The 26,288-nt window shown below is 48.1% G+C and overlaps 1 protein-coding gene across 1 annotated transcript; it reads left to right on the forward strand.

The window, feature by feature from the left end:
• The first annotated feature begins 16,552 nt into the window (after positions 1-16,552).
• On the forward strand, positions 16,553-24,355 carry IRX3 (iroquois homeobox 3). The gene is made up of 4 exons (XM_060682490.2): positions 16,553-17,383; positions 19,674-20,850; positions 22,447-22,513; positions 23,893-24,355. Exons 1-4 carry the CDS (start codon positions 17,144-17,146, stop codon positions 23,945-23,947), a joined length of 1,539 nt encoding a protein of 512 aa, XP_060538473.2. The 5' UTR covers positions 16,553-17,143; the 3' UTR covers positions 23,948-24,355.
• Positions 24,356-26,288: the final 1,933 nt, after the last annotated feature.

Below are 26,288 nucleotides of genomic sequence, written 5' to 3' on the forward strand. Positions count from 1 at the left end.
GTCATACCGAAGGTCTCCAAAATGAATCTTTAAGGAGCTGATTATCTAATGGCAAAGGGGCGAGGTGATTGAACTCCCCAAGGAGTCACACTCAACTCGACTTCTGGGGTCAGTGGCGGCCACTCCTCTCTGAATGCTTGCTGTAGTTCAGGCCTTTTGATATATGAGATGCCATTGACATTAAATATCAAAATAATAAAGCTATTGCCATGAAATTATAGCTACTTCAACTGGATGCTTGCTTGATTGATGGCAATGCCTCTTCGCCGACACTCTCCATTGGACTTCAGAACTTCTTATTCCCAAGCTTACACTTATTTATTTACTTAGAGGCCATTCACTCAACAACTCATGCAGAGAGAGAGAGAGAGAGAGAGAACGAAAGAATGAGAGAGAGAGAGAAAAAAGAGAGAAAGAATGAAAGAGAGAGAGAATGAAAGAGAAAGAAAAGAGAGAGAGAAAGAATGAAAGAGAGAGAGAAAAGAGAGAAAGAATGAGAGAGAGAATGTAAGAGAGAATGAAAGAGAAAGAGAGAGAGAAAGAATGAAAGAGAGAGAATGAAAGAGAGAGAAAAGAGAGAGAGAAAGAATGAAAGAGAGAAAAAAGAGAGAAAGAATGAGAGAGAGAATGAGAGAGAAAGAATGAAAAAGAGAAAGAGAGAGAGAAAGAGAAAGAGAGAGAGAAAGAATGAAAGAGAGAGAATGAAAGAGAGAGAAAAGAGAGAGAGAAAGAATGAAAGAGAGAAAAAAGAGAGAAAGAATGAGAGAGAGAATGAAAGAGAGAAAGAATGAAAAAGAGAAAGAGAGAGAGAAAGAGAAAGAGAGAGAAAGAATGAAAGAGAGAGAGAGAGAATGAAAGTGTGTGTGTGTGTGTGTGTGTGTGTGTGTGTGTGTGTGTTAGACTTGTAGTGTGACTCCAGAGTGAAATGTCCCATGGAAACCAATGGAGAAGACATCTTCTCCCAACCTTCTCCCTCCCATATGATTCAGCTTGCTCTTGGCCAAATGTCCGGGGCAGTGGTGAAATGCTATTGGTTCGCACCGGTTTGGGCGAACCAATAGTAAAAAAAATGCTACTGGTTCGGACGAAGCGGTATTTCCGACAATCAGCTGTGCCGAGCAATTTATAATTACTAATGGGAAACCCTGCTTTCTAGAGAAGCACAGCTGATCGTGCAAAACAGCTGATTCCCCCCCCCTTGCTGCTCTACTTACCTTCCCAAGCCTCCTTTTGGCCCATACTGCGCATGCACATGTGCAGTATGCATATGGCGCACCACTGCACATGCATGCACACAGCATGTGCTTGGCGGGCAGCGCGCATGCGTGGGCAGCAACCCAGTGGCAAAGCAGTTCAGATTTCACCACTGGTCCAGGGTCAAGGTATGAACTGGTGACATTAAGACATGTGTGGACCTAGGACCGTTTGAGAGACAAGTGAGCATGGGGTGGAGACATCAGTAACCAAATGTAGCTTCCAGATATTTGGTTGAGTTGTCAAACAGAAGAGAAGATTTGTAGCTCAGGGTTGAACTGTAGGGACCTTGGTGCTCTCTGAGCTTGGTGGTTTCTTGCAGATGTCGCATTACCCAACTAGGTAACATCATCAGAGCTAGGTTGATTTACTGAGTTGATTAGCAATTCGCATGGGGAAGGGGAGATCTGGTGGAAATTATTTTCCCCACCCTTTTCTCTATTTAAAAGATATGAACAGCCTCTCAAGTTAGGAGGTAAACCTGGGTGACTAATTCTTTCTGTGTGCGTGTGTGTGTGTGTGTGTGTGTGTGTGTGTGTGTGTGTGTAAACTGAGTAGGGGGTGTTGTGTGTGTGAATTCAAAGAGGGCCTCTCTCCTCCAGGACAGCCTCTCCCTCCCTCCTCCAATCACACTTTCTCTACGGTGCTCCTGCTAGCCAGATGCCGAGTGCAGGGATCGATCGATCACCCATCGATCCAGCAGACCAATCCATCACGTGGATTTTCTTTCCAAAATATTTAATTAAATGCTGTAGCAAATGACGCCTCAATTTATGAGGCTCTTACTAAGCTGAACTTGGTACCTTTCCTAAGCATGTGGAGAAGGAGAGGGGGCTGGCTGGGATTATAGTCAGGAAGAACCTTATTTTTCTGAAAGGAGGGAGGGGTGGAGGGAGGGAGGGAGGGAGGGAGGAAGAGCTTGATAGCAAGGGAGGAAGGAAGGAAGGAAGGAAGGGAGGGAGGGAGGGAGGGAGGAAGGAAGGAAGGAAGGAAGGAAGGAAGGAAGGAAGGAAGGAAGGAAGGAAGGGCTTGATAGCAAGTGAGGGAGGGAGGGAGGGAAGGAGAAAGGAAGGGAGGAAGGAAGGCCTTGATAGTGAGTGAGCGAGGGAGGGAGGGAGAAAGAAATGAAGGGAGGGAGGGAGGAAGGGCTTGATAGCAAGCGAGGGAGGGAGGGAGGGAGACAGGAAGGGAGAGAGGGAGGAAGGAAGGCCTTGATAGTGAGTGAGTGAGCGAGGGAGGGAGGGAAGGAAGGAGAGAGGGAGGGAGGGTGGAACAAAGGAAGGAAGAGCTTTATAGGGAGGGAGGGAGGGAAGGAGAGAGGGAGGGAGGGAGGAACAAAGGAAGGAAGAGCTTTATAGGGAGGGAGGGAAGGAAGGAGAGAGGGAGGGAGGGTGGAACAAAGGAAGGAAGAGCTTTATAGGGAGGGAGGGAAGGAAGGAGAGAGGGAGGGAGGGTGGAACAAAGGAAGGAAGAGCTTTATAGGGAGGGAAGGAAGGAAGGAGAGAGGGAGGGAGGGTGGAACAAAGGAAGGAAGAGCTTTATAGGGAGGGAGGGAAGGAAGGAGAAAGGGAGGGAGGGTGGAACAAAGGAAGGAAGAGCTTTATAGGGAGGGAGGGAGGGAAGGAGAGAGGGAGGGAGGGAGGAACAAAGGAAGGAAGAGCTTTATAGGGAGGGAGGGAGGAAAGAGGGAAGAAAGGAAGGAAGGACTTGATAGCAAGGGAAGGAGGGAGGGAGGGAGGGAGGGAGGGAGGGAGGGAGGAAGGAAGGAAGGAAGGAAGGAAGGAAGGAAGGAAGGAAGGAAGGAAGGAAGGAAGGAAGGAAGGAAGGAAGGAAGGAAGGAAAACCTTGATAGGGAAGGAGGAGGGAGGGAGGAAGACATTGACACCCTAGTGGTCTGAGGAACTTCCAAAGCTTTCTACGGTGCGAAAACCCCTCTATAAGCACGAACAAGTCAATCCTAGAAATGCCGGCAGAAATAAAATCGCGAGCCAGTCTCCCGATCCGCCCGACAGAATCCAGCCTCCGCAGCCCTTCTCTTGGAGGACAACCATCCCTTCCCTTGGCCAACCGGGAAGGCTCATCGGACGGGGCTCCCCTTCCCCTGGCTCTCCCCAGGCCCCCCGTCTGAGAAGCGGCGCAATAAATCCGCGCTGGTCTGGCCGCCTTGCGCTCCCGGCTGGCCCCGCGCATCAGCCGAGGGAAGGATCGATGGCTGGGAACGATCGCGTTTGACCTGCTTAAGAAAACAGGCATAATTGGTACCAGCCCTCCTTCCCCGGCCCCGCTGGCCTCGCGCCTGTTTGCAGATCTTAGTTGAATGGCAAAAATAAACAGGCTTTCCAAGGGAATCAAGCGTGCCTGGCACTCGCGCACGGAGGGAGGGAGGGAGGGAGAGCGCGCGCGGCCGCCAGATCGGGGGTCTTTGGGGCGGGAGGGGGTGGGGGGTGGGGGGGTGGAAAGCGCCTTCCCACCTGGCCAGATTTCCCTGCCTCCCTCCCTGGGCGAGGGAGGGAAAAAGGGGAGGGGGCGCAGCAGGAAAGGCAAGCGCCTCTCGCCAGGAGGACCCTGGCATGAAGTTAGCCAGCCAATCAATACGAGCCTGGGAAGAAGTGAATCTGGGGGTGGTGGGGAGGGGTTGGTTCTGGGAGAGGGTCTTAAGGAAGTCGAGTTCAAGAGTTAGGGGCTCAGAACAAGGAAGGCCTGGGTCAGGAGAAAAGCTGGAAGCCCATAAAGACATCTGGTTGAACTGGGAGGGAGGGATGCATGGATGCATGGGTGGATGGATGGATGGATGGATGCATACATGCATGCATGCATGCATGAATAGATGCATAGATGGATGCATGAATAGATCCATGGATGGATAGATGGATGGATGGATGGATGGATGGATGGATGGATGGATGGATGGATGGATGAATGAATAGATGCATAGATGGATGCATGAATAGATCCATGGATGGATAGGTGGATGCATGGATGGATGCATGGATGGATGGATGCATGAATCTATGCATGGATGCATAGATAGATGGATGCATGAATGCATGCATGCATGAATGCATGGGTGGATGGGTGGATGGATGTATGGATGCATGAATGAATAGATGCATGGATGGATAGGTGGATGCATGGATGGATGCATGGATGGATGGATGCATGAATGCATGGATGCATGGATGCATGAATGAATAGATGCATAGATGGATATATGAATAGATCCATGGATGGATAGGAAGGAAGGAAGGAAGGAAGGAAGGAAGGAAGGAAGGAAGGAAGGAAGGAAGGCAGTCTTGCCCACAGGGACAAAAGAAATAATCACAGATTTAGTGCCAGGAAAAGAAAAGAAAAACCTCTCTGGTTTTCCATCAGACATTTTTTCTGTAGGCCACTGAGCTTTGCCGTTCCTTAAGATATAGGTTCCTTTCTTAGTCGGTCATGGTACATGCAAACAAAATTATGATTATTTTCCTGCTGTCTGTTTGTGGAGAGAAAACGAGGAAGATCAGTTCATTGACTGACAAAAACACAAGTCTGTCTAAAGCCCAGAACCCTTTCCCTTCCCTTCCCTTCCCTTCCCTTCCCCATCTTCATTTTGCCCTAACGAGGTTTTTGCACTTGGTAAATCACTTGTCTCTCCAGCAGCCTAGTTATTCTCTCTGGCGGGAGATGCAGTTTTCTATTGGAAATCAATGTGGATCACACTTCCTGTAATGATGGTGATCCTGTAAAAATTAGCCCAGGAGAAAATAGCAGAGAAAAGAGAGGTAAAAATCATCATCAGAAGTTATCTTTCTTAGATTCTGCCCTGCCTTGAAAATTCATTTGCTGCTCAGCGTTTCAGAATCATTGCCCTGCACACAGAATGCAAAAAAACAAAAAACAAACAGATTTTAAACAGACTCAGAAAATTCCTCCCCTGCAAGCAATAACAACAAAATAACCTTTCAAGCTATTTAAAAAGACGCATCCATTCATGATTGAGAAATACCTCTGCTTTTTTTTTTCATGTCTAGGTCTCAGGAGGTAAATATCTGGAAAACAAAGAAAGAGCTAACATTCAGCAAATTAGAAAAGTCCAAAACTGAAGTTCTATCACCAAAAAAATCTCCTGCTGAAAGGTCTTCAAGACGTTGAGTGAAAATCTCAATAAGTTCTCATACACCACCATGAAAGGTAGATGGCGTCTATCTTGAATACTAGATCTTCCCGTGTTCTACCAAATCCAGTATTCTGTATCATGATGGAACCAACCACATTCATCATGGAACATCTCAACTTGGACAAGAAGCGTTCGTCCTTTTCTACTCTTACTTCCCAGTAGAAAGGGGTGATCCCTTCCTGTCCAAGTTGAGATGTTTCATGATGGATGTGGTTGGTCCCATTATGACACAGAATGCTGGTGTTTAACATATGAAGCCTGTGAGAGCTACCAAGACAACTAGCCATTGTTTGACCCAACCTTTATGAATAGGTCTAGTCCCTTTTTAAAACTACCTGAACTATTGACCAGTCGTGAACTATTCAACCAGTGGTGAAATCCAATTTTTTTTTACTACCGGTTCTGTCGGTGTGGCTTGGTGGGCGTGCTGTGGCTTGGTGGGCGTGGCAGGGGAAGGATACTGCAAAATCCCCATTCCCTCCCCACTCTGGGCCAGCCAGAGGTGGTATTTGCCAGTTCTCTGGACTACTCAAAATTTCTGCTATTGCTTCTCCAGAACCTGTTAGAACAGTATTTCTCAACCTTGGAAGCTTGAAGATGGGTGAACTTCAACTCCCAGAATCCCCCAGCCAGCGCTGCTGGCTGGGGGATTCTGGGAGTTGAAGTCCACCCATCTTCAAGCTACCAAGATTGAGAAACATTGTGTTAGAACCTGCTGGATTTCACCCCTGGATGGTACCATACATCCAGCCTCTCACACCCTAGATAGAACAACCCTCAATGCTTTGAAGTAATTTTGTGCAATCTCAACAAGCATCCGAGCCCTCCTCCCGCCTTCCCCCACCTCCCCACATACACACACACACTGCTCCAAGCTCATTCCCCCCACCCCAGCGCTTGACAACAGATGCGAGCTCTAATGCAAATATTGCCATTTCCCTACTGAATTAACTTTGTCACTTAGCCCAGAAGCTGGCTGCGTTAAGCTAGCTTGCATTTTAATTTGGCCCTGAAGTTACTTATTTCATTATTGATCAAACATAATGCTGAATCAATGATCATCTTGTTACCTGGGCCATTTCCATGTAATACAGTGATATCACTGCCCGGAGTTACTCATTCCCATCCCAAAGTCACTTTACCATAAAATCAATGCTTGTTTGTTACTGATATAAGGGGCAGCATCTAATACAAACTCAGCGCTTATAAGTGGGAGGTATCTGGCTATGCTTTCTCCTAATGCTTTCTCAATTTCATTGAGGGCCACATCAGGGTTGTGTTTGACCTCAGGGGGCTGGGGCGGGTATGGGCAGGGTGGGCATGGCCAGCTCGATGTCGGGGGCGCATATGGTGGTCCGAGCACTCTGCCAGTGAAAATGGGCTCCCGAGCTCCATTTTCGGTTGCCACGGCCTCCTGCAACCCTCCGCCTGTGGAGCTCGGGAGGGCCCTCCATGCATCCATCCATCCATGAAGCTCAGACCACTGCTTGGAGAAGATAGGACTTGTTTGTCCTCCTTTTGGGCATTGACTTAGGATACGCTAATGGTTGGCTGGGGAATTCTAAGAGCTGAAGTCCACACGTCTTAAAGTGGCCACGTTTGGAGACCTCCACTCTAAAGAGTGCCATGGATCCCTGAAGATACCACCAAACTCAAAGCAAGACATACCATGTTTCCCTGAAAATAAGACTCTGTCTAATATATATTTTTTTGCCACCAAAAAAGGTACCAGGTCTTATTTTCAGGGGAGGATGTCATCCACTGACTCACCTCACTTGCGTGCATCGCCCCCAGCCTCCTTTTCGCTGTCCGAGGATTTTAGGAACTTCTTCTGCAGCCGGCAAGGCTTTCCTGAAGGTCTCTGCCTTGCCAGCTGCAGAAGAAATGGACTGTCAAGGCAGGTGGTTGGGGGGTGAGGCCTGGCTGCAACTGTCCAAAGGTAAGTAGTAGGGCAGCTCCACCACCACCCCATCCCCACCCTATCTTAATTTTTACCCATGCACCCTGAAGTGGGCGGGGTCTTAATTAGGGCTTATTTGGTGGGTTATAACGGCTGCAGAACTAAAAGACTTGGTTCACTCCATGGGAAGATGTTGTATAAGGCGTCATTCATGCTAAAGGTTACCCAACGAAGTATGAACTGACATGGTGATCATTTTTATATCTCATCTTTCCTATGGTGATAATTTTTGTATATCTCGTTTTTCCTACGTGTTTCACTTTTCTTCTTTATACTGTAACTGCTATTCTAATAGCAAATCCTTCAAAAAAAGTTATTGCATGACATTCTTGATTAAATGATCTTTCCATTGATATATAATTTTATGCTACTACTCCCCAAAAAAGTGGTGTCATTAGCTAGTGTTAGAAAATACACTTTTCCCAAAAGGTTTCCACAATTTTGGCCACTACTATAACTTAGCCACTGCAGCAGCTGCCTTAACAAATGTGGCGAGAAAAGTCATAAAATGGGGCCAAACTCACTTAACCAAGGAGCTCACTCTACCACAGAAATGCGGGGCTCAGTTGTGGCCATAGGTCCAGGACGATCTGGGCTTCCATTTGGTTGACAACTAATTCTTCCCAGCTTGGATCTTCAGAGCGGGTTCTGTGTACAACAGTGCTTCGGCCATCCCTTCCCTGGATGTTAATTTATTGAAGTTGGCTGCCCTTTGCCAGTTCCTGAGTTAAGCAATCCAGTTAATTGCTGTTCTGCAGCCATTGTTACAATGCAATGGGCCCAAGCCTCTTGTCCCTTCCAAGGCTCCTGATCTTGAGGCTGGAAAAATCAGTTCACCTTTGAGAAGAATCTCCTCCCAGAGTCCCAACCCTTGAGAAGAATCCCCTCCCAGAGTCCCAACCCTTGCCCTCTGCTCCCCAGAACCAGAAGTTCCATTTACATGAATGCATTGACACGTCTCTGCAATATTTGGCTAAAATGGGCATTGAAAAGCTTGGAGAAGGGGAACGGGCCTTCCACCCTCTCCCACAGCACCATGTTCAGCTTAGAACAAGCCCCAGAGTTCATTGGGGACACCCAAGGGTAAATACCAACGTAGGGAGTCATGGAGAGGAAGACACAAAGGGAATAATCGGATTTAGAAGACCTCATAAAAGCCAAGGATCCTTGTTCAGCCAAGATCAACAAGCTAATATTGACAAAGAAACAGCAGAGAGATGCCTGTTTGGTTGGTCGGTCTCATGCGTGCAGGCATACCCACCAATCTTCTTTGTCAACACTTTCTTGATTTGGTTTTCTCTGCGGGGGGATTGAGTGAATTAAGTGCCCCGGTCTGTGGATTGACAACTGGCTAGCTGTGTTTGTGTAACGTCAGCGCAGTTAAAATAATGGAAGTCCAGAGGGCATCGCTGTGGCACAACAGGATGCAAATAAGTAGCTCACAACATAGGCATTAGAACTGGCAGATCTACCACTGTGGTCTCTACTGGGCAACCGTGGAAGCAGCTTAGAAGATGCATTCACCCCACACGGTTAACTTGGTTAGTTGTAACAGTGGGCAGATGGCTGAGCACACAGGATGCCATTTGGTTGATGATTCCATTTCAGGGCCCAGTTAAGCTCGCTGTATAAATGCAGTCAAAAATGATCCAGCGAAACCAGATCCTGGGACCAGATCCTACCGGAGAATTGGTCACATGAACCTCGGCTCAAGTGAGTTAGGTCTTGAATGGAAGAACTGGCTTTGTGGGAAGTCCATGATGGGTTGAGGCCATCATGGATGGAGACTCAGTGCTCTGAAGCTCTCCTGGCATTGATGGCAACCACCAATACGTGGAATTTAAAGCTGCTTCTTCCCATAACAGAAGCAGCCCAACCACCAGCCAAGAATTTGAGCTTGTCGATCGAAAGGTCGGCAGTTCAGCGGTTTGAATCCCTAGTGCCGCGTAATGGGGTGAGTTCCCGTTACTTGTCCCACCTTCTGCCAACCTAGCAGTTCAAAAGCACATTAAAAAAAATGCAAGTGGAAAAATAGGGACCACCTTTGGTGGGAAGGTAACAGTGTTCCGTGCACCTTTGGCATTGAGTCATGCTGGCCACATGACCACGGAGACGTCTTCGGACAGCGCTGGCTCTTCGGCTTTGAAATGGAGATGAGCACTGCCCCCTAGAGTCGGGAATGACTAGCACATATGTGCCAGGGGAATCTTTACCTTGTCCTTTATTGGCTGGGGTTAGTCCTACCAGGAAATGAGTCAGGAAGGAGCCAGCCCTAGTCTTTTCTTAATGCTACTTCCCTTCCCAAGGTTTAAGGAATGTTTCGGTCCACTTTGGTTATATTACAGTGTCTGAATATTTGCATCAAATGTTTGCATCTCCCTGTCTCTCTGCAAAGTTGCACCGCATGGTAGATAAAACTGTTTCTTTGGCTGAACAAATATAATTTAGGCATCCCCGTTATATGGTTAGGTTTTATTAACTGGGTTTAATGCGCAGGGTTAATCATCCATTGTGTTTGGAGCAGGGCTGGGTTCTACTTACCTTTACTACTGGTTTGCAATGGGGCCGCGCGCAAGCGCAGAAGCATTTTGGTGACGTTGGGGTCGGTGGGCGGAGCCTCCCGCCGGTTTTACTACCGGTTCTAAAGAACCAGTGCGAACCGAGGGCAACCCACCACTGGTTTGGAGTATAATCAGTGTATGGCCAGTGTCAGAGCAACATCTGGGGGAAATGATCCATCAATGGATCTTCTGTAACATCACTAAGGCTGCCAGATGTGAGATGCAAAATCCAAGCAACCAGCAGATGTCAGACTGAGACAACTATATCCCCTTGCTGCCCTCTAGTGTTATTTGGGGTTGTTGCAGTTCACTTCGGGCGGTGCTAATCTTCTTCCTTCTTCTGCCATGTCCGTCATCGGATGTTGGCGATCATGTTGACGATCCTATTTTGATCAACAGCCGCACGAAAAAGGCCTGCTGAGTTTTGTCCAAACCGGTCCCTTAGATTTTGAAGCCACGATCTTCTTCTTCTTCTGCCTGGACCTCATTTGCCTTCAATCTTTCCCTGGAGGATTAAGTGAAGGATGCCGTATTTTTCCAGTGTCCTAATCACTACTGTTAATTGTATGGTGGGGTTATGGTGGTCTCAGGTGGCTGCAAGGTGGCTCCACCTGATTACCTGTGGCTTTATTTGTATGGGTCTATTCCGGTTCTCTCAGCACCGGAAATGTGAGCGTGCACCATCTCCACATGCACAAAAGAGGGCCTGGTGGCTCAGCAGACTGATAGCATTGTGATTAACACCAGCTGTCTGCAATTACTGTAAGTTCGAATCTCACCAGGCTCAAGGTTGACTCAGCCTTCCATCCTTTCTAAGGTAGGTAAATTGAGGACCCAGTTTGTGGGGGCAATAAGCTGACTTTGTATAAAATATACAAAAGTATCAAGCTTAACTCATTGTAAGCCACCCTGAGTCTCCGGAGAAGGGCAGCATATAAATCAAATTAAAAAAAAAACATGCATGCATGCGGCATCACAAAACATGGCAATTTGCTTGTGCACACCGTCCACACATGCGTGCAATGTCAAAAACACAGTGATATAGGATGGGATTGCGACTGGGCAGGTGGACGTACCCATCTGCAGGTCACCACTACCAGTTTGCCCAAACCGGCTGAATACTACTTCTGGGTCAGGGGTGAAATCCAGCAGGTTCTGACAGGTTCTGGAGAACCGGTAGTGGAAATTTTGAGCAGTTCAGAGAACCGGCAAATACCACCTCTGGCTGGCCCCAGAGTGGGGAGGGAATGGGGATTTTCCAGTATCCTTCCCCTGGAGTGGGGAGGGAATGGGGATTTTGCAGTATCCTTCTCCTGGAGTGGGGAGGGAATGGGGATTGTGCAGTATCCTTCCCCTGGAGTGGGGAGGGAATGGGGATTGTGCAGTATCCTTCCCCTGGAGTGGGGAGGGAATGGGGATTTTCCAGTATCCTTCCCCTGGAGTGGGGAGGGAATGGGGATTGTGCAGTATCCTTCCCCTGGAGTGGGGAGGGAATGGGGATTTTCCAGTATCCTTCCCCTGGAGTGGGGAGGGAATGGGGATTTTGCAGTATCCTTCTCCTGGAGTGGGGAGGGAATGGGGATTTTGCAGTATCCTTCCCCTGCCACGCCCACCAAGCCACACCCACAGAACCGGTAGTAAAAAAAATTGGATTTCACCACTGCCCTGGGTCTATTCCTCTCCCTCTCTTGAGGTTGCCACCAGCTATGAGAATGGATGCTCCAGAAGATAAATTACATCAGGGTCCTTATTTTTTTGTTCTTCTTCCTTGCAACCTGTCTTTCCCTAAGCAAGTATGTTCCTCTGTGTATGTATTTGTGTATGTGGGTGGTTTTCTTAAATGGCTTAGAAAGCACTTAAGGCCTTAATGGCTTGCCTTGGCCAGCATTCTCCAATTAACTAATATCACTTTGATCCTATTAACGTGGAGGCTTTTGTAACCTTCATTTCCACTCTCCACCTCCAGAAGATAATCCTTTGCTGGTATCATTCACAAGCGTGGGGGAAATCTGGCTTCCCTCGGCCACAATCTGTCTTCCGTTACAAGCAAGTCCTTAAGCAGAACATCTGTGTGATCAGTGTCCTGGTATCTGTTCTACAAGCAGCACTCCGGCCTGGAAGAAATGATCAAGGGGAGGGTGTTTTGGGGGCATGCACCGAGTGCCTTTTTTCATGACCCAAACTTTTCGGATTCCTGCAATTACAGTTTAGGAGGTAATAGTAGCCTTTGAAATAGAAGCATCAGTTTAGCTCCCGTTTGTTGTTTGCTGGTTGAAGAGAGAGAGAGAGAGAGAGAGAGAGGAAAAGAGAAAGAGAGAGAGAGAGAGAGAGAATGAGAGAAAAAGAAAGAGGAAAAGAGAGATAAAAGAAAGAAAGAGAAAGAGAAAGAAAGAAAAAAGAGGAAAAGAGACACAAATAAAGAGAGAGAGAGAAAGAGAGAGAGAGAAAGAAAGAGGAAAAAAGAGAGAGAGAGAGAGGAGAGAAAGAAGGGATAATAAATCAAACTTTCCTCTTACCTTGGCTTGAGTTTGAATTAAAAAAATAATAATGGTGATACGAGGAGACCGAAAAAAAATATTCCTTTTCTCTGCTTCCCAAAGAATAATTTAAGTGGTGCCCTCACTGATTCTGCAGTGGCTGATGGGAGTTGTAATCCAGTTTCATTGGACTACAACTCCCATCACCCTCTGAAGCACCAATGAGGATTCTTCTTAAATTGTTCTTCAAACCCAGAATCTTGCAGGAATTGAGATCCTTCAGAGGTCACAGCCCACAATTCCCAGTAAACCTACCAGTGGGGCTAATAGGGAGGATGGTGGGGGTTGCATCCTGTTCCAGACCCCTTCCATTTTCCCCCTCTCCCCACCTGGGGGAGAAAAAAACCTGTGACCTCCTGACAAGCCAAATCTCGGAAAGATCCCAAATGGCCCGAAGGTGAGCATTACATCAAACCTGCCCCTCTCTATATTGTGTGTGTGTTGTATTTGAGAGAGAAGAGAGAGAGGAGAGAGAGAGGAGAGAGGGGGGGCAGGCAGGCAGGCAGATAAAAGAGAGATAGATGATAGGTGATGGACGGATGGATGGATGGATGGGTGGGTGGGTGGGTGGGTAGGTAGGTAGATAGATAGATAGATAGATAGATAGATAGATAGATAGATAGATAGATATTGTATTATATATACAATATCTATCCCAATCTTATACATTGTATTTATATTGTGCATTTTTGTGTATGCACTGTCCATCCACCCCAGTTCAATGGATGTGTCTATGCACAAAAAGAGAGAAAATTGCAAAAAAAGAGAGAGAGAGAGAGAAAATTGCCTCTGTTGCTTCCCCTTTGCAAATCGTTGTGGTTCCTATAGAATTCAGGAGCCCAATTCAATCATCTTATTGATTAGCTGAGAATTTTTGGTCACTGGAAGAGGGAAAACATAACTGTCAAAGTTGGGGCAGAGAATTGGGGCTGGCCAAGTGTGGGGAGCAGCCTGAGCCCAGCTTCACGCAGAGAGAGGAGGCTTTGGAGAGGAGCCCTAATACGATTAGAGAGGTTTCTCCCCAATTTCCTCCTATTGATTCCGAGAATTTTAATTCCAGTTCTTGCTGCTGCTTAAAAAAAAAAAAAACGCACCAGAACCATAATCCGTATTTATTACAAGATGAGAGGGCTTTATGAGAGAGAGCGATCAAGGTCGATTTCTCGACCGCTTTAAGCTGACATGAATTTAATATTTTTTTTAAAACAAATCAAGTTATAAAATAAAAGGCAGACAAGAATGAGGAGACGGTGCATTGTAGGCAGGGGGGATTAAAGGTTAGTGTGGAAGGAAAGGAAAGGAAAGGAAAGGAAAGGAAAGGAAAGGAAAGGAAAGGAAAGGAAAGGAAAGGAAAGGAAAGGAAAGGAAAAGAAAAGAAAAGAAAAGAAAAGGAGGGAGGGAGGGAGGGAGGGAAGAAAGAAAGAAAGAAAGAAAGAAAGAAAGAAAGAAAGAAAGAAAGAAAGAGAAAGAAAGAAAGAAAGAAAGAGAAAGAAAGAAAGAAAGAAAGAAAGAAAGAAAGAAAGAAAGAATAAGGGAGGGAAGGAAGGAAGGAAAGGAAGGAAGGAAGAAGGGAAGGAGGGAAGAAAGAAAGAAAGAATGAAAGAAAGAAAAAATGAACAAGGGAGGGAAGGAAAGAAGAAAGGAAAGAAGGAAGGAAGGAAAGAAGGAAGGAAGGGGAGGGTGGGAGGGGAGGAAGGGGGGAAGGAAGGGAGGAGGGAAGGAAAAGGAGGGAGGGAGGGAAGGAAGGAGTTTGGGAGGGAGGAAATGAGGAAGGAAGGAAGGAAGAAAGAAAGAAAGAAAGAAAGAAAGAAAGAAAGAAAGAAAGAAAGAAAGAAAAGAAAAGAAAAGAAAAGAAAAGAAAAGAAAAGAAAAGAAAAGAAAAGAAAAGATGAGGAATTATATGTCGGGGCAATTCATCCGATTCCCTGGAATATAAAGTCCCCGAATTTAGCTAAGAAAAGACACAGACAGACAGAGACCGAGAGATGCGTCTCGCGTGCACCCGCGTGGGCGTCGATCCCCCTGTCTCCCCTGCCTGCGTGAAACGCCCGCGAAGGCAGCTAAACCTCCTGACCTATATTTTAGGTGGTTGTAATTATATTCTAGCCGAAATAGAAAAGCCGTCTTGTCTGTGGGCGCCGGTGAATATTCAAGAGGCTGGCTTCTTTTTCCTAAAAAAAAAAACCCCAAACAAACACGCAGTTCCACGAGAAGGCAAGGAATCTCGAGGGACGCCACTTTCCGAGGGGAAGAGAAAAGAACCACGGGGCAATTTATGGAGATTTTCTCCAAGTTTCGGCGTTGACTCTATCTACACTCAGGCGCTTAAAAGCCGATTTCCTAGATTCCGGTAAATGGGACTCTAAAGCCCCCCCTGAACACGCGTGGGACTTGATTCGGAGTGAATCCCTTCGCGTGAAATAGGCCCGTTTGCAAGGGATCTGAGATTCTTCGCCTCCCCCTCGAAGTGTGCCCTTCTGGCGAGAAATGGTTCCATTTTTCAGGCTGGTCCTTCTGAAGTCCCAGCAGGGGCTCTGGTGGCATCTTTGACCCCTGGAGGAAGAGGGAAAAAACAGTTTATAAATATCCTAATTAGAGACAACAGTCCCAAGTCCCAACAGTTTTAAGAAGTCGGGACAGGCCGAGAACCATTCTGCGCGCGTGGATGTGGCCGTCCCACCGTTTCTTTTCCGTAGGAGGTGTTAGTCAGGGACCCACTGAGCTTTTCTGATGTCTCTCTCTCTCTCTTTCTTTTTTCCCCCTTTAATTAATTTGTGGACTTTTCTCACCTTTGAGGTTAAAAATGTGGCATATTACGTGTCTTGGAAACTCCGTTAAATAGGGGGAACGCTGATTTTCGCTTTTTTTTCTTTCTTTCTTTCTTTCTTTCTTTCTTTCTTTCTTTCTTTCTTTCTCTCTCTCTCTCTTTCTATGTCTCTCTGTGTGTTTCCTTCCTTCCTTCCTCTTTCTTTCTCTCTCTCTCTCTCTGTGTTTTCTTTCTTTCTTCTTTCTCTTTCTATCTTTCTTTTTCTCTCTGTCTTTTTCTCTGTCTCTCTGTGTGTTTCCTTCCTTCCTTCCTCTTTCTTTCTCTCTCTCTCTGTGTTTTCTTTCTTTCTTCTTTCTCTTTCTATCTTTCTTTTTCTCTGTGTCTTTTTCTCTGTCTCTCTGTGTGTTTCCTTCCTTCCTTCCTCTTTCTTCCTCTCTCTCTCTCTCTGTGTGTGTGTGTGTGTGTGTGTTTTCTTTCTTTCTTCTTTCTCTTTCTATCTTTCTTTTTCTCTGTCTTTTTCTCTGTCTCTCTGTGTGTTTCCTTCCTTCCTTCCTTCCTTCCTTCCTTCCTTCCTTTCTCTCTCTTTTTCTCTCTGTGTGTTCTTTCTTTCTTTCTTTCTTTCTTTCTTTCTTTCTTTCTTTCTTTCTCTCTCTCTCTCTCTCTCTCTTGGTTTTTCATTATTTATCGTATGGTATCAGGTCGTTAGAAAAACGACCCCCACCTTTGGTACACAAGGGACACAAGTCACTTGTGGGGCGGGCGTGGAAGACAGAGGAGTGGAGAGGCGATCAGAATCGCAGGAGAGTTACTAACATTTTGCTGGGATTGCTAAATCAGGAGGAGGAGGCGTGGGAGAGAAACGTCAATGAATTAATTAGATATTTATTACAAGCAAACAAAACAAAACAAATTGCCCGGGTTTACTTTAGTGATAAATCATCCTCCTCAATTCCCCCCTCCCCCCTCCTACACGTTCTCTTCCCCCGTTCAGAAGGAGTTCGATTCCCAGTAAGGGGCTAATATTATTAATGTTAATATTATTAGTAGAATAATAATCATAACATTAATAATAGGAGCGTAACATTGTTATTATTTTAAGCTCCGATTTCGGGGCAGGGCTGAAGCTTTGCAAACCACCGCCGACCCGATTGGCGAGGCTGGAAGCCGATTTTGAAAAGCACTCAAATAAAAGGCGGCGACGTCATGAAAGGAAAGGCGGCGGCGGGGGGGGGGAGGGAAGAGTCAGCGAGCCCCAACGAGTAAACCGAGCCAGCCAGCCAGCCAGCCGGCCTGAAAAGAAAGAGGCGGGGCCTAAGGGGCCGCGACTCCAGCTTGTCAATCAAAGGCGGGGAGTTCCACGAAAGTCCCCAGCAATCCTGCGCGGACCTGACCCGCAGTCCATCCCAGATCAATAGGAAAAGTGAAGGCGGATAGAGGGAGCTTTGCGCGGCGGGCGCCGGTGGAAAAGCGAGAGAAGGAGAAAGAAAGAAAGAAAGAAAGAAGAAGAGGAGGAGGAGGAAGAAGAAGAAAAAGAGGAGGAAGAAAAAGAGGAGAAGACAGCAGCAGGAGCAGCAGTCTCACCCCCCTCCCACCCCCGGCCTTGCTGGTCTCTACACCCCCCCCCCACCCTCTCCCCTTCCCACCCCCTTCACCCACCCCTTCCCTCCCACCCACCCCCCGACCTCGCCAATGCGGGGCAGACTTTCCGCGCGGCGCCGGTAAAAGTGCGCAGAGCGAGCCCCGGGCCCGAGAGCCGAAGCTGTCCGGCCGCAACTTTCTCGCCTCTCTCGCGCTTCTCCTCGGCGCCTCCTTTCCTCCCCCCCCTCCCTTCTCTCCTTCCCCCCTTCCTCCCCCCTTCCTCCCCACCCGCCCCCCCCCTCAAACCCCCCACCCCTCCCCGCCATGGCATTTTCCCAGTTGGGCTACCAGTACATCCGCCCGCTCTACCCGACGGACCGCCAAGGGAACAACGGCGGCGGCGGCGGCGGCGGTTCCCGCAACGGGGCCGACCTCAGCCCGGCCGGTTCGCTCTGCGGCGTTTTATCTTCCATGTACGGCGCGCCTTACGCGGCAGCCGCGGCTGCTCAGGGCTACGGGGCCTTCCTGCCTTACGCGGCCGAGCTTCCCATCTTCCCGCAGCTGGTAAGGAAAAGAACGCGCCTCCCTTCCTCTCCCGGACCCCCCAAAACCCCGGCTTTCTCCCCCACTGCCCCCCCACCCCGTTCCCTTCCTTGCAACTTGCAAAAGCGGGAGCGGATTTGAAGGCGGAAAGCTTTGCGCGGGGACCCGATCCCGCTCGGCTTCCCCGCCAGAAGAGCCAGCCTGCAAAGCTTCAGTTTCCTTTCTTTTTTTCTTTTCTCCTCTCCTTCTTTTTTTTTTAGTGCAAAAAAAAAGAAAGAAAGAAAGAAAAAAGAAAGAAAAACTCTCCCGGTTTTTCAGAGGAGCGATTTCGCTTATTTTTTTCCCCGCTTTCCCTCTTTTTCGGCTTTTTTTTTAAAAAAAAACACTAGCAACCGGATCCTCGAGCCAATAGTTGATGGGCCTTTTTTTAAAGATCTTCCTTCCCGGGCTGGGAATCTTTCTGCGCTTCTTCGACTTTTCTGGGCCGGCGGTGGGGGGAAAGGGAGGTTAAGGGAGGGGTTCGGAGGCCGTCGGAAGAGGGGGAAAGACCCACTTTCGGGCGCTCACCGGAGAAGTTGGGCTGCTTTCCTGCTCATCAACCGGCAGGGAAAGGCTCCCGAAGGGTTGGGATTCCGGGTTTGAAAAATAGGGCAAAGGCTTCGTTTTCTTTAATAGTTTGGACAAACTTTTAAAACATCCCGGATTTTATTAGCTTCGTATATCGATGAATAAATGGCATATGTATAAAAAGTAATAGGAAGAGTCCTTTTAGGAACGCGAGAAAAATAATATGAAAGAGGAATGTTCGGGCGGATTTGATTCCCCGAATAGACGGTCGGGAAGAAAAAAAAGTTGGAGAGTGGCTGTTTGATTTGTTTGAAAATGCTTTTAAAAGGGAAGGAAGGAAGGAAGGAAGGAAGGAAGGAAGGAAGGAAGGAAGGAAGGAAAAAGAGAGAGAGAGAGAGAGAGAGAGAGAGAAAGAAAGAAAGAAAGAAAGAAAGAAAGAAAGAAAGAAAGAAAGAAAGAAAGATAGATTTAGAGGCCTAAAACAGCTTTGCTGTATGAAAATCAGAACACCTATACTATTCGCCCTTAGTCACCCATATACAGGAAGCAGACAGAAAAGCAGATCTGGAGGGTTTTGATTGACAGCTCCCCACATTGTTGGGCAGCTTTAATAGAATTTATCCCCTCCAATATGCAAAAGAGTCACAAGAAAGCCCCCTACCCAGACTTCTGCCAGATTCAGACGGTGTGTGATCCCCCTTTTATTCCTTCAGAAATGGAAAGCAGCCTTAAAAGAAAAGAAAAAATATTCTAACGTTCCCAGGGCTGCCTTCTCCTTTTTAAATTCATATCCCGATGCGCGGGAGGGTTTTCACCCTCATTTTTCCAGCTCAGAAACCAACTTAAAACTTTTTTTTCTGCAGGAGGGGAGGAAAGCAAGCCTATTTTTTTAGAAAATGGTTTGTTCCCCCTCAGGAGGAGAATGTCGAATGAGAAAAGGGCCTGTGAGGAGTTTCAGGAAAACCTTTTGAAAGATCTGAAGGGGTTTAAAACGGGGAGACTTCGGTTGAAATTCCCTTTTCCAGATTCCAGCCAAACCTTACCCGGAGACCCAAAAGGTGCTTCCCCCCCCCCCCAAGACTTTCTGATTTTTCTTTGAAGACGTTTCGCTTCTCATCCAAAGAAGCTTCTTCCGCTCTTCCCCGGAGACCCCTAGTTAAGGAGAAAATCTCTTTTTAATCCCTTGTGGATTCCCCGGTTAAAAAGCTCTCTTCACACACAACCCCATCAGTTATCGGATCCTGCTTGGCTTCTCTGTGGAGCCCCTTTGCTAAAAGTTGTTGGCCATCGTTTTTTAGGCTTCGTTTTTTCCCCCCCTTTTGCAGGGAGGGGAATCCAGCAACCTTCCCCCCCCCTGCTTCGTTTACTGCCGGACGCGTTAAAACAAACCTGGGGGGGGGGGAAGAGAAAATGGGTGAATCCCAAGAAGGGGGACAAAGAGGTTGTGTGAAGGCAGCCCCAGATTTCCCAGCGGTTACTTTTGGATAAAACGGGGGTCCCTGGAGAGTTTGTTGGACTCCACCGACCAATGTTTGGGGAGGGTGTATTTTTTGCAACAATCTCTCTCTCTCTCTCTCTCTCTCTCTCTCTCTCTCTCTCTCTCTCTCTCTCTCTCTCTCTCTCTCTCTCTCTCTCTCTCTCTCTCTCTCTCTCTCTTTCTCTCTGTGTGTGTGTGTGTGTGTGTGTGTGTATGTCCATTCCTCCTTCTAACCTGCTTTCTCTCTCCTTCCCTTCCATCGCTCAGGGCGCCCAGTATGAGCTGAAGGACAGTCCCGGCGTCCAAGCCGCGGCCTTCCCGGCCCCTCACCCCGCTTTCTACCCTTACGGCCAGTATCAGTTCGGCGACCCCTCCAGGCCCAAGAACGCCACCCGCGAGAGCACCAGCACGCTGAAGGCCTGGCTGAACGAGCACCGCAAGAACCCCTACCCGACCAAGGGCGAGAAGATCATGCTGGCCATCATCACCAAGATGACCCTCACTCAGGTCTCCACCTGGTTCGCCAACGCCCGGCGACGCCTCAAGAAGGAGAACAAGATGACCTGGGCTCCCCGCAGCCGCAGCGAGGACGAGGAAGGCACGACCTACGGCAGCGAGGACGGCGAGGGGGAGAAGCGAGACCCCGACGACGAGGAGATAGACTTGGAGAACAGCGACACCGAACCCTCGGAGACCAGTGGAGCAGCGGCGGGAGCCGGGGCCCAAGCCGGGCAGCTGCTCCTGCACGTCGGGGAGGAAGAGGAAGAGGGCCGGGAGGTGAGCGCGGAGCAGGAGGGCGCGCAACCGACGGCGCTGCGCCTGCCTTCCCCGCGGGAGCCCCGCACGGGCAGCAGCGACACGTCGGAAGAGGAGGAGGAAGAGGAGGAGGAGGAAGACGAAGAGGAGAGTTCCGACGGCTTCGAGGAGCTGGCCGGCGCTCAGGAACGCTTCCTGAAGGCGGTGGAAGCGCGGCGGCGCGCCTCGACGGGACCCCCGCCTCTCCGCAGCCCCAGCCCGCTTCCCCAGCCCGTCCAGCCGCCCAAACCCAAGATCTGGTCTTTGGCAGAGACGGCTACCAGCCCGGATAACCCCTCGCGGAAATCGCCCCCTGGCGGTGGAGGAGGAGGAGGAGGAGGGGGGTCCCCCCCGAACGCCCCCCAATGCCTTCCCCAATCCGCCCCGGGCGCCGCGCACAGACTGGTCTCCGCCTGCCCGCTGGGCAAATTCGCCGGCTGGTCGGGCCGACCCTTCTCGGCCGCCCCCCAGCACGCCTCCCACCCGCTAACTTTGCTGAACACTCCCCATCTCTTGGGACTGGCGGGGGGCAACTCCAGCACGGCGCCCGCGGCGGCGGCGGCGGCGGCGGCAGCAGCGGCGGCGGCGGCTCTGGCGGCTTTTTCCAGACCGGCGGACCAGGCGCCGAGCGCGGAAGCCTGCGGAACAGGTAACCACTGGACGAGAGGGGTGAGGGGGAGAGAGAGAGAGAGGAAGCTAAACCAGCCGCCGTGTGGGAGGATTGGGCAAGCTGGAAAGATGCTTTTTTGGGGGGGGTAGGGGCCGTGGAGGCCCCCTTGGATCTCTGCGGGCAAGTCAACCGTTCATCCTTTCCCTCTCAATCGGATTGAAATAGATTTGGGGTCAGAGGGGGGCTGGAAGATGGGACGTTGGATTTTATACCCGGTTTGGCCCACGGAAGGTGGTGTTTTTTTTTTTTTTTTTTTTTTGAGTGGACAAGCGCGTTGAACGCGGAATCCTCGGTGGCTGCGTTCCCACGACCTGCTAACCCCCCAAACTGTCATTCCTCCCTTGGTTTAGCTTGATGTACTGAACCAGCTCTGGGCTGGGTGGGAGAGTGGGGGTCCTGTCGGTCGGGCAAGACTGGAGAATTTGCGAGGAAGATCCGAGGGATCTCGGTTCGGGTCAGGGCGCGGGCAAGTAGGTCGTGCGAACCCAGACAAGCCAGGAATACGATCCCCAGCTTAGAAGCCGAGGACCTGGAGGTTATGAAGAGCACACACAAAAAAAGAGATATCCCAAATAAATATGCCAATAGGTTTTTTTAAAAAAAAAGAAACAAGGGAGTGGGAAAATGGCAGAAGAAGGTTTGAAGAAGTAGGGAAGAAAGTCCTCGGGAATTTGAAACCCCTACACATACACATATACACATAATATATACATATATTAATGAAGTTATTTCTGATTTTTTTTAATCTGATTTTATCGGTGTGGGGAGCGCCGAGAAGTATTTTTTGCGGGTGGAAAAAAAAAAAAAAACTTCCCTTAAAACCAGATTAAGCCATTCGCCTAAAAGTGTCCGGAAAAGGGGAAGCTTTCCTGGGGTTATCCAAGCCAAGCTTCTGCTTTGTTTCAGGAGTTTTCTTCGTTTGTTGTTTGCATCAGCAATGAAATCGAACCGGGGGAGACGAAAACCGGATTGAAAAAAAGCCCCCCCCCGCAGTCACTTTTCAAACAGGGGTGGGTGGGAAGCAGAAGCGGGGTTCTGTAGTCCAAAGCTTATTTTCCTTGCTGCTGACGGTGTGTATTGTTTGTTGTTGTTTTTTTGCGGATTGGGCAAAATTCTCGTGGCTGCCTTCTCTGATTCTGCACCTGAAGGTGTTTGTATTTGCTTTTCATCCAAGCCACGCGGTGGTTTGGAGGTCTGGGGGCTCTTAGAAGTATTTCACCCCCCTTGTTCATGCGAGCCTATCCCCTTCTTCGGAAGTAAGGCTCGGCAATGGAGTTGGGCCTTGAATAGTAAGAAAGGAGAAGAGGGAATCAAAGAAGGAAGAAAGTGGAATTAAAGAACAGGATGGGCTGAGGACTTGGGAACTGTGGACCAGATGTTATATTGTTGGGGTGAATGAAGTTCTTAAAAAGAAGGAGATGAATTCAGGGATGGATAGAAGAAAGGGGGGGGAATCCAAGGTGTTTTGCAAACACAACAATCACACACGCACACATACAAAAAGGATTTCTCTCTCTCTCTCTCTCTCTCTCTCTCTCTCTCTTTTTTTTTTTTGTTTGCTTTCGTCTGTTTTAGATCGATCTAGTGCCTTGGATGTAGAGAAAAAGTTAATAAAGACAGCTTTCCAGCCAGTTCAGAGGCGGTAAGAGTTTATCTATTCCTAGATGAGCAGATATATGAAAAGGGAAAGTTAATAGGGTGGGGGCGGGGTGGGGGAAAGTGGAGCGGGAGCATTGGCTTAGAAATTCGGTTTCACTTGGAATTGAATTAGTCGGATTGCCCCTCAGCTCCCTAATTTCCCCAAAAGTAAAAAAAAAAATGTCAAGGAAGTGGTTGCAATTTTACTTGCAAGCACACAATCAAGATCTTATGAGGGATTCTTAGGAAATGATTGAAAAGGGGCGCTTTGCCCCCTCACCCTAAATTTTGTACTTTAATCTGCGTTTAGTGATTTTAAGTCTAATTACTCTCAACTAATGTTGATGTCTCGAAATATTTAAAAAAAAATCTTTCTGCTCTGGAGACATAGAGGTGTTTTTCAGACAAAGCTGTTGTCTCTCTGTATGAATATGTGTGTAAGTAAATCAAACGAGGGTTTGATTTTTGTTGTTGTTAGAATAAATGGCCTCCAGTTCATAATGCAGTTCAAAATGGACTATATTTTAAAAAGTGGTTTAATAGATAAAAGATTCGACACTGATTAGAAAATGTGTCTGTAGAGAAAGAAGCTGTTAGGTTAGTTTATAATTAACCACTTAAACCATTCAATATAAACGAGCAGGAATAAGCAAACCAAAATCTGAGTCTAAAAATAAAACGTCTTGGCTCCGGCCCTTTTTCAAAGCTTTAAAATATATGTTAATTTTTTTTCAAAAAAATTAACTTCTATGGGTATGTATATACAATATAGGCATAATACAAGAGAATGAAGCATGTTTTAGCCCACTGACATCAGAAAAAGTGAGTTGGGAGGGATTTTTATGAATCCCTTGAAAACAGAAAGGAGAAATGCAAGTACACACAGAGGAGAATAATAATAATAATAATAATAATAATAATAATAATAATAATAATAATAATAATAATAATAATAATAATAATAATAATAATAAAAAGTGGGAAGCTAACAAGCAGCTGCAAATTGTGTGGCGGTCTGCTTTTTCGTAATTAAAATCATATTAAATGAAGGGTTTGGTCCAGAATCCATTGGTGCCCCTGTAAAAGTGAAGAAGTCCTATTAATCTGGTACTGCCGAATTAATTAAAAGCATTCCAACGCCTTCAAGACTGGCCCATGGTTTTATTTTATGGCTGAGGGGCCAAGGGAGATGTCATTCTCCCCCTTCAAATGCTAATTCCACAATAAATTTAAATTAAGAAAGAAAACTCTGCCAGTATCCCAGGAAACCCTGATTAGCATTTTGCTAATATTAGCTCAAACTTAAAGGAGGGGATCTATTGGCATTTCATCTACACGTACCCAAATCTGTATTTTCTATATCTTTTTTTTTTTTCCTTGTAGGCCTCAGAACCAACTTGATGCAGCTATGGTTCTATCAGCGTTGTCATCATCCTAGTTATTTATTTTTTATTTTTAATTATTGTTCTAATGGTTGTAAAATAAAATTATCTGTATAGTTACAGCTCGTACGCATGTCTGTGTATTAAATGGAACAAACAAGCGTGCGTGTGTGTGTGTGTGTGTGTGTGAGGGGCAGAACTCCATTTCGGTTAACTCATCTGGGTTAGCTGAATTCGTGAAGTATTTTTTGGGTGAAGTCTGGGGTGAGAAATCAGGCGTTCCTTTCCTTTTTTTGTATATAGAGCAAAACGCGCAAGAGAGAGAGAGCGCGCGCACGCACACACACGCGCCCCCAAAATGTACATAACTGTGTGAACCAAACTGTACAAGAAAGTATATATATATATATATATTTTTTGGCTAATAAACTGTTGCCACTTTGACTACCCTTTTTCTGAGACCAGCTGGAACTGGATTTGCATTTATTTTGAGGGGGGAGAAACGTCCTTTGACACTTGCAGCCCTGCTTTTCTAAGGAAAATATATGTGTATATATCCATCACGGCTTTGTGGACAAGAAAGAAGCGCGGAGAGAGAGAGGAGAGGAGAGGAGAGGAGAGAGACAGACAGACAGATGGAGAGAGAGAGAGAGACAGAGAAGGAGGGAGAGAGAGAGAGACCCTCTGCGGAAAGGGGGGGATGCTTTCTATTGATTTGGGGCAGGCGATTCAGAATAGGCTTTTTAAACGCCCCATCGCTTTAAGGATCGCTAGAGCCTTGCGGCTGATCAGAACTGAACTTTCTTTGAAAACGTGGGGACGGGTGCCATTAAAGTTTCCCGCCTGGGCAAACGTGCAACTCGGTTCTAGCAAAAGCCAAGTAATTGTGAGGAGGGGGGGAGGGCGGTTTGTGCAGGCCAGGCGCTAGGTCCCCCCCCTGGTTTGTTTTGTTTTGCTTTGTTTTGTTTTGTTTCGGGGGTACGGAGAATCAGTGAGTTGATGCGAAGTCGGAGGGGAGGGTGGGACGGATTGTTGGGTCGGGAGTCCCAAACCCGGCTGGCGGTCTCTAAGGCGAAGGAGACGCAAGGTTTGGCGAGGGGGAGGGGATTGGGGGGGTCGGAGCGGGAAGAAGAAAGGGAGAAAGGGAGAGAGAGAGAGGAGAAAGAGAGGAGAGAGAGGAGGCGATAGAATGAGAGAGGAGAAAGAAAGAGAGAGAGAGGAAAGAGAGAGGAGAGAGACAGAGAGAAACAGAGAGAGAGAGGAGAGAGAGAGGAGAAAGAGAGAGAAACAGAGAGAGAGGAGAGAGGAGGAGAGAGAATGAGAGAGGAGAAAGAAAGAGAGAGAGGAGAGAGAGGAGAAAGACAGAGAAACAGAGAGAGAGAGAGAGAGGAGAGCGAGAGGAGGGGAGAGAATGAGAGAGGGGGAGAGAGGGGGGACTCTTCATTTCTAGGTTCCCCCCTCTCCCCTCCTCCACGCCTACTCCTCGAAAGAGGTCTGCGCGAAGAGGAGCAGGGGTCTGGCGGGCTGCGCAGGGACCTCTCTCTCTCTCTCTCTCTCTCTCTCCTGTGGTTCTTTTACGCCCATTAGCCAACCGGTTTTTCTTTCTTTATTTACTTATTGAAAGGGGGGGGGAATGGGCGAGGGGCGGGCGGGCGGGTGGGAGAGGAAGGGAAAAGAAATCTCAGAAAGTGAAAGTCGAATTGGAATCCACTACATCTTATACAACCTAATGGACTTCTGGCTTTGGAGACAAACCTGGATCGGGAGCGCCCTCTGCAGGCGGAAAGCGGCACGTCCTCCTTGGCCGCGGGGTGGGAGTGGGGGGGAGACACACGCAGCTCCTCCGCCTCGCAGCCGGCCGCGTTTACTCGGAAGTAAAGTCTCACCCACTCCAGACGCGGGGGAGGAAAAAAAAAAAAGGATTCCCAGGTAAGTTTGCCCGGCCGCGCTGCTGTTCCTAAGAACAGTTAGTTTCCTTTGCATCCCCCTCCCCTAATTGCATAGGGGCGCCCCTTGGTGAAGGCTGGGAGGTGGGAAGTACTTTTTATCGGGGGGGGGGTGCGGTGCCAAGAAAGTGAGTTTGGACCCACCGGCCCGACTGCATTTTCTGCCAGCGGGAGGGAAGCGTGGAAAAAGCTGCAGGGAGGGGGAAACACCGGGTGGGGAGGGGGGGGGTTGGAAAAAAAACGAAAGTCGCTCCGATCTGAGCTCCGACACCCCAAGGACCCTATTATTCGGTGTTTGTTGGCGATCGATTTTCTTCCCCCTTTCCCACCCACCACCCCCTTCCCCCGCGGGACAGCTAGCTTGAGAAGGACCTTAGGAGAGGGATGGGGGGAAAATACCCCACGCGTTTTAATTTCTCTGGCGGGTCGATGATTTAAAGAGGGGTAGTCA

The sequence above is a fragment of the Pantherophis guttatus genome, chromosome 11 (assembly GCF_059756535.1).
Source record: "Pantherophis guttatus breed Tessera chromosome 11, ASM5975653v1, whole genome shotgun sequence".
Classification (NCBI taxonomy): Eukaryota; Metazoa; Chordata; class Lepidosauria; order Squamata; family Colubridae; genus Pantherophis; species Pantherophis guttatus.

Excerpts from the sequence above, each read along its gene's own strand:
- IRX3 (XM_060682490.2), top strand. The coding sequence starts at position 17,144 with ATGGCATTTTCCCAGTTGGGCTACCAGTACATCCGCCCGCTCTACCCG. Across the intron at positions 17,384-19,673 it reads TTCCCATCTTCCCGCAGCTG|GGCGCCCAGTATGAGCTGAA; the intron begins GTAAGGAAAAGA and ends TCCATCGCTCAG. Across the intron at positions 22,514-23,892 it reads TTCCAGCCAGTTCAGAGGCG|GCCTCAGAACCAACTTGATG; the intron begins GTAAGAGTTTAT and ends TTTTCCTTGTAG.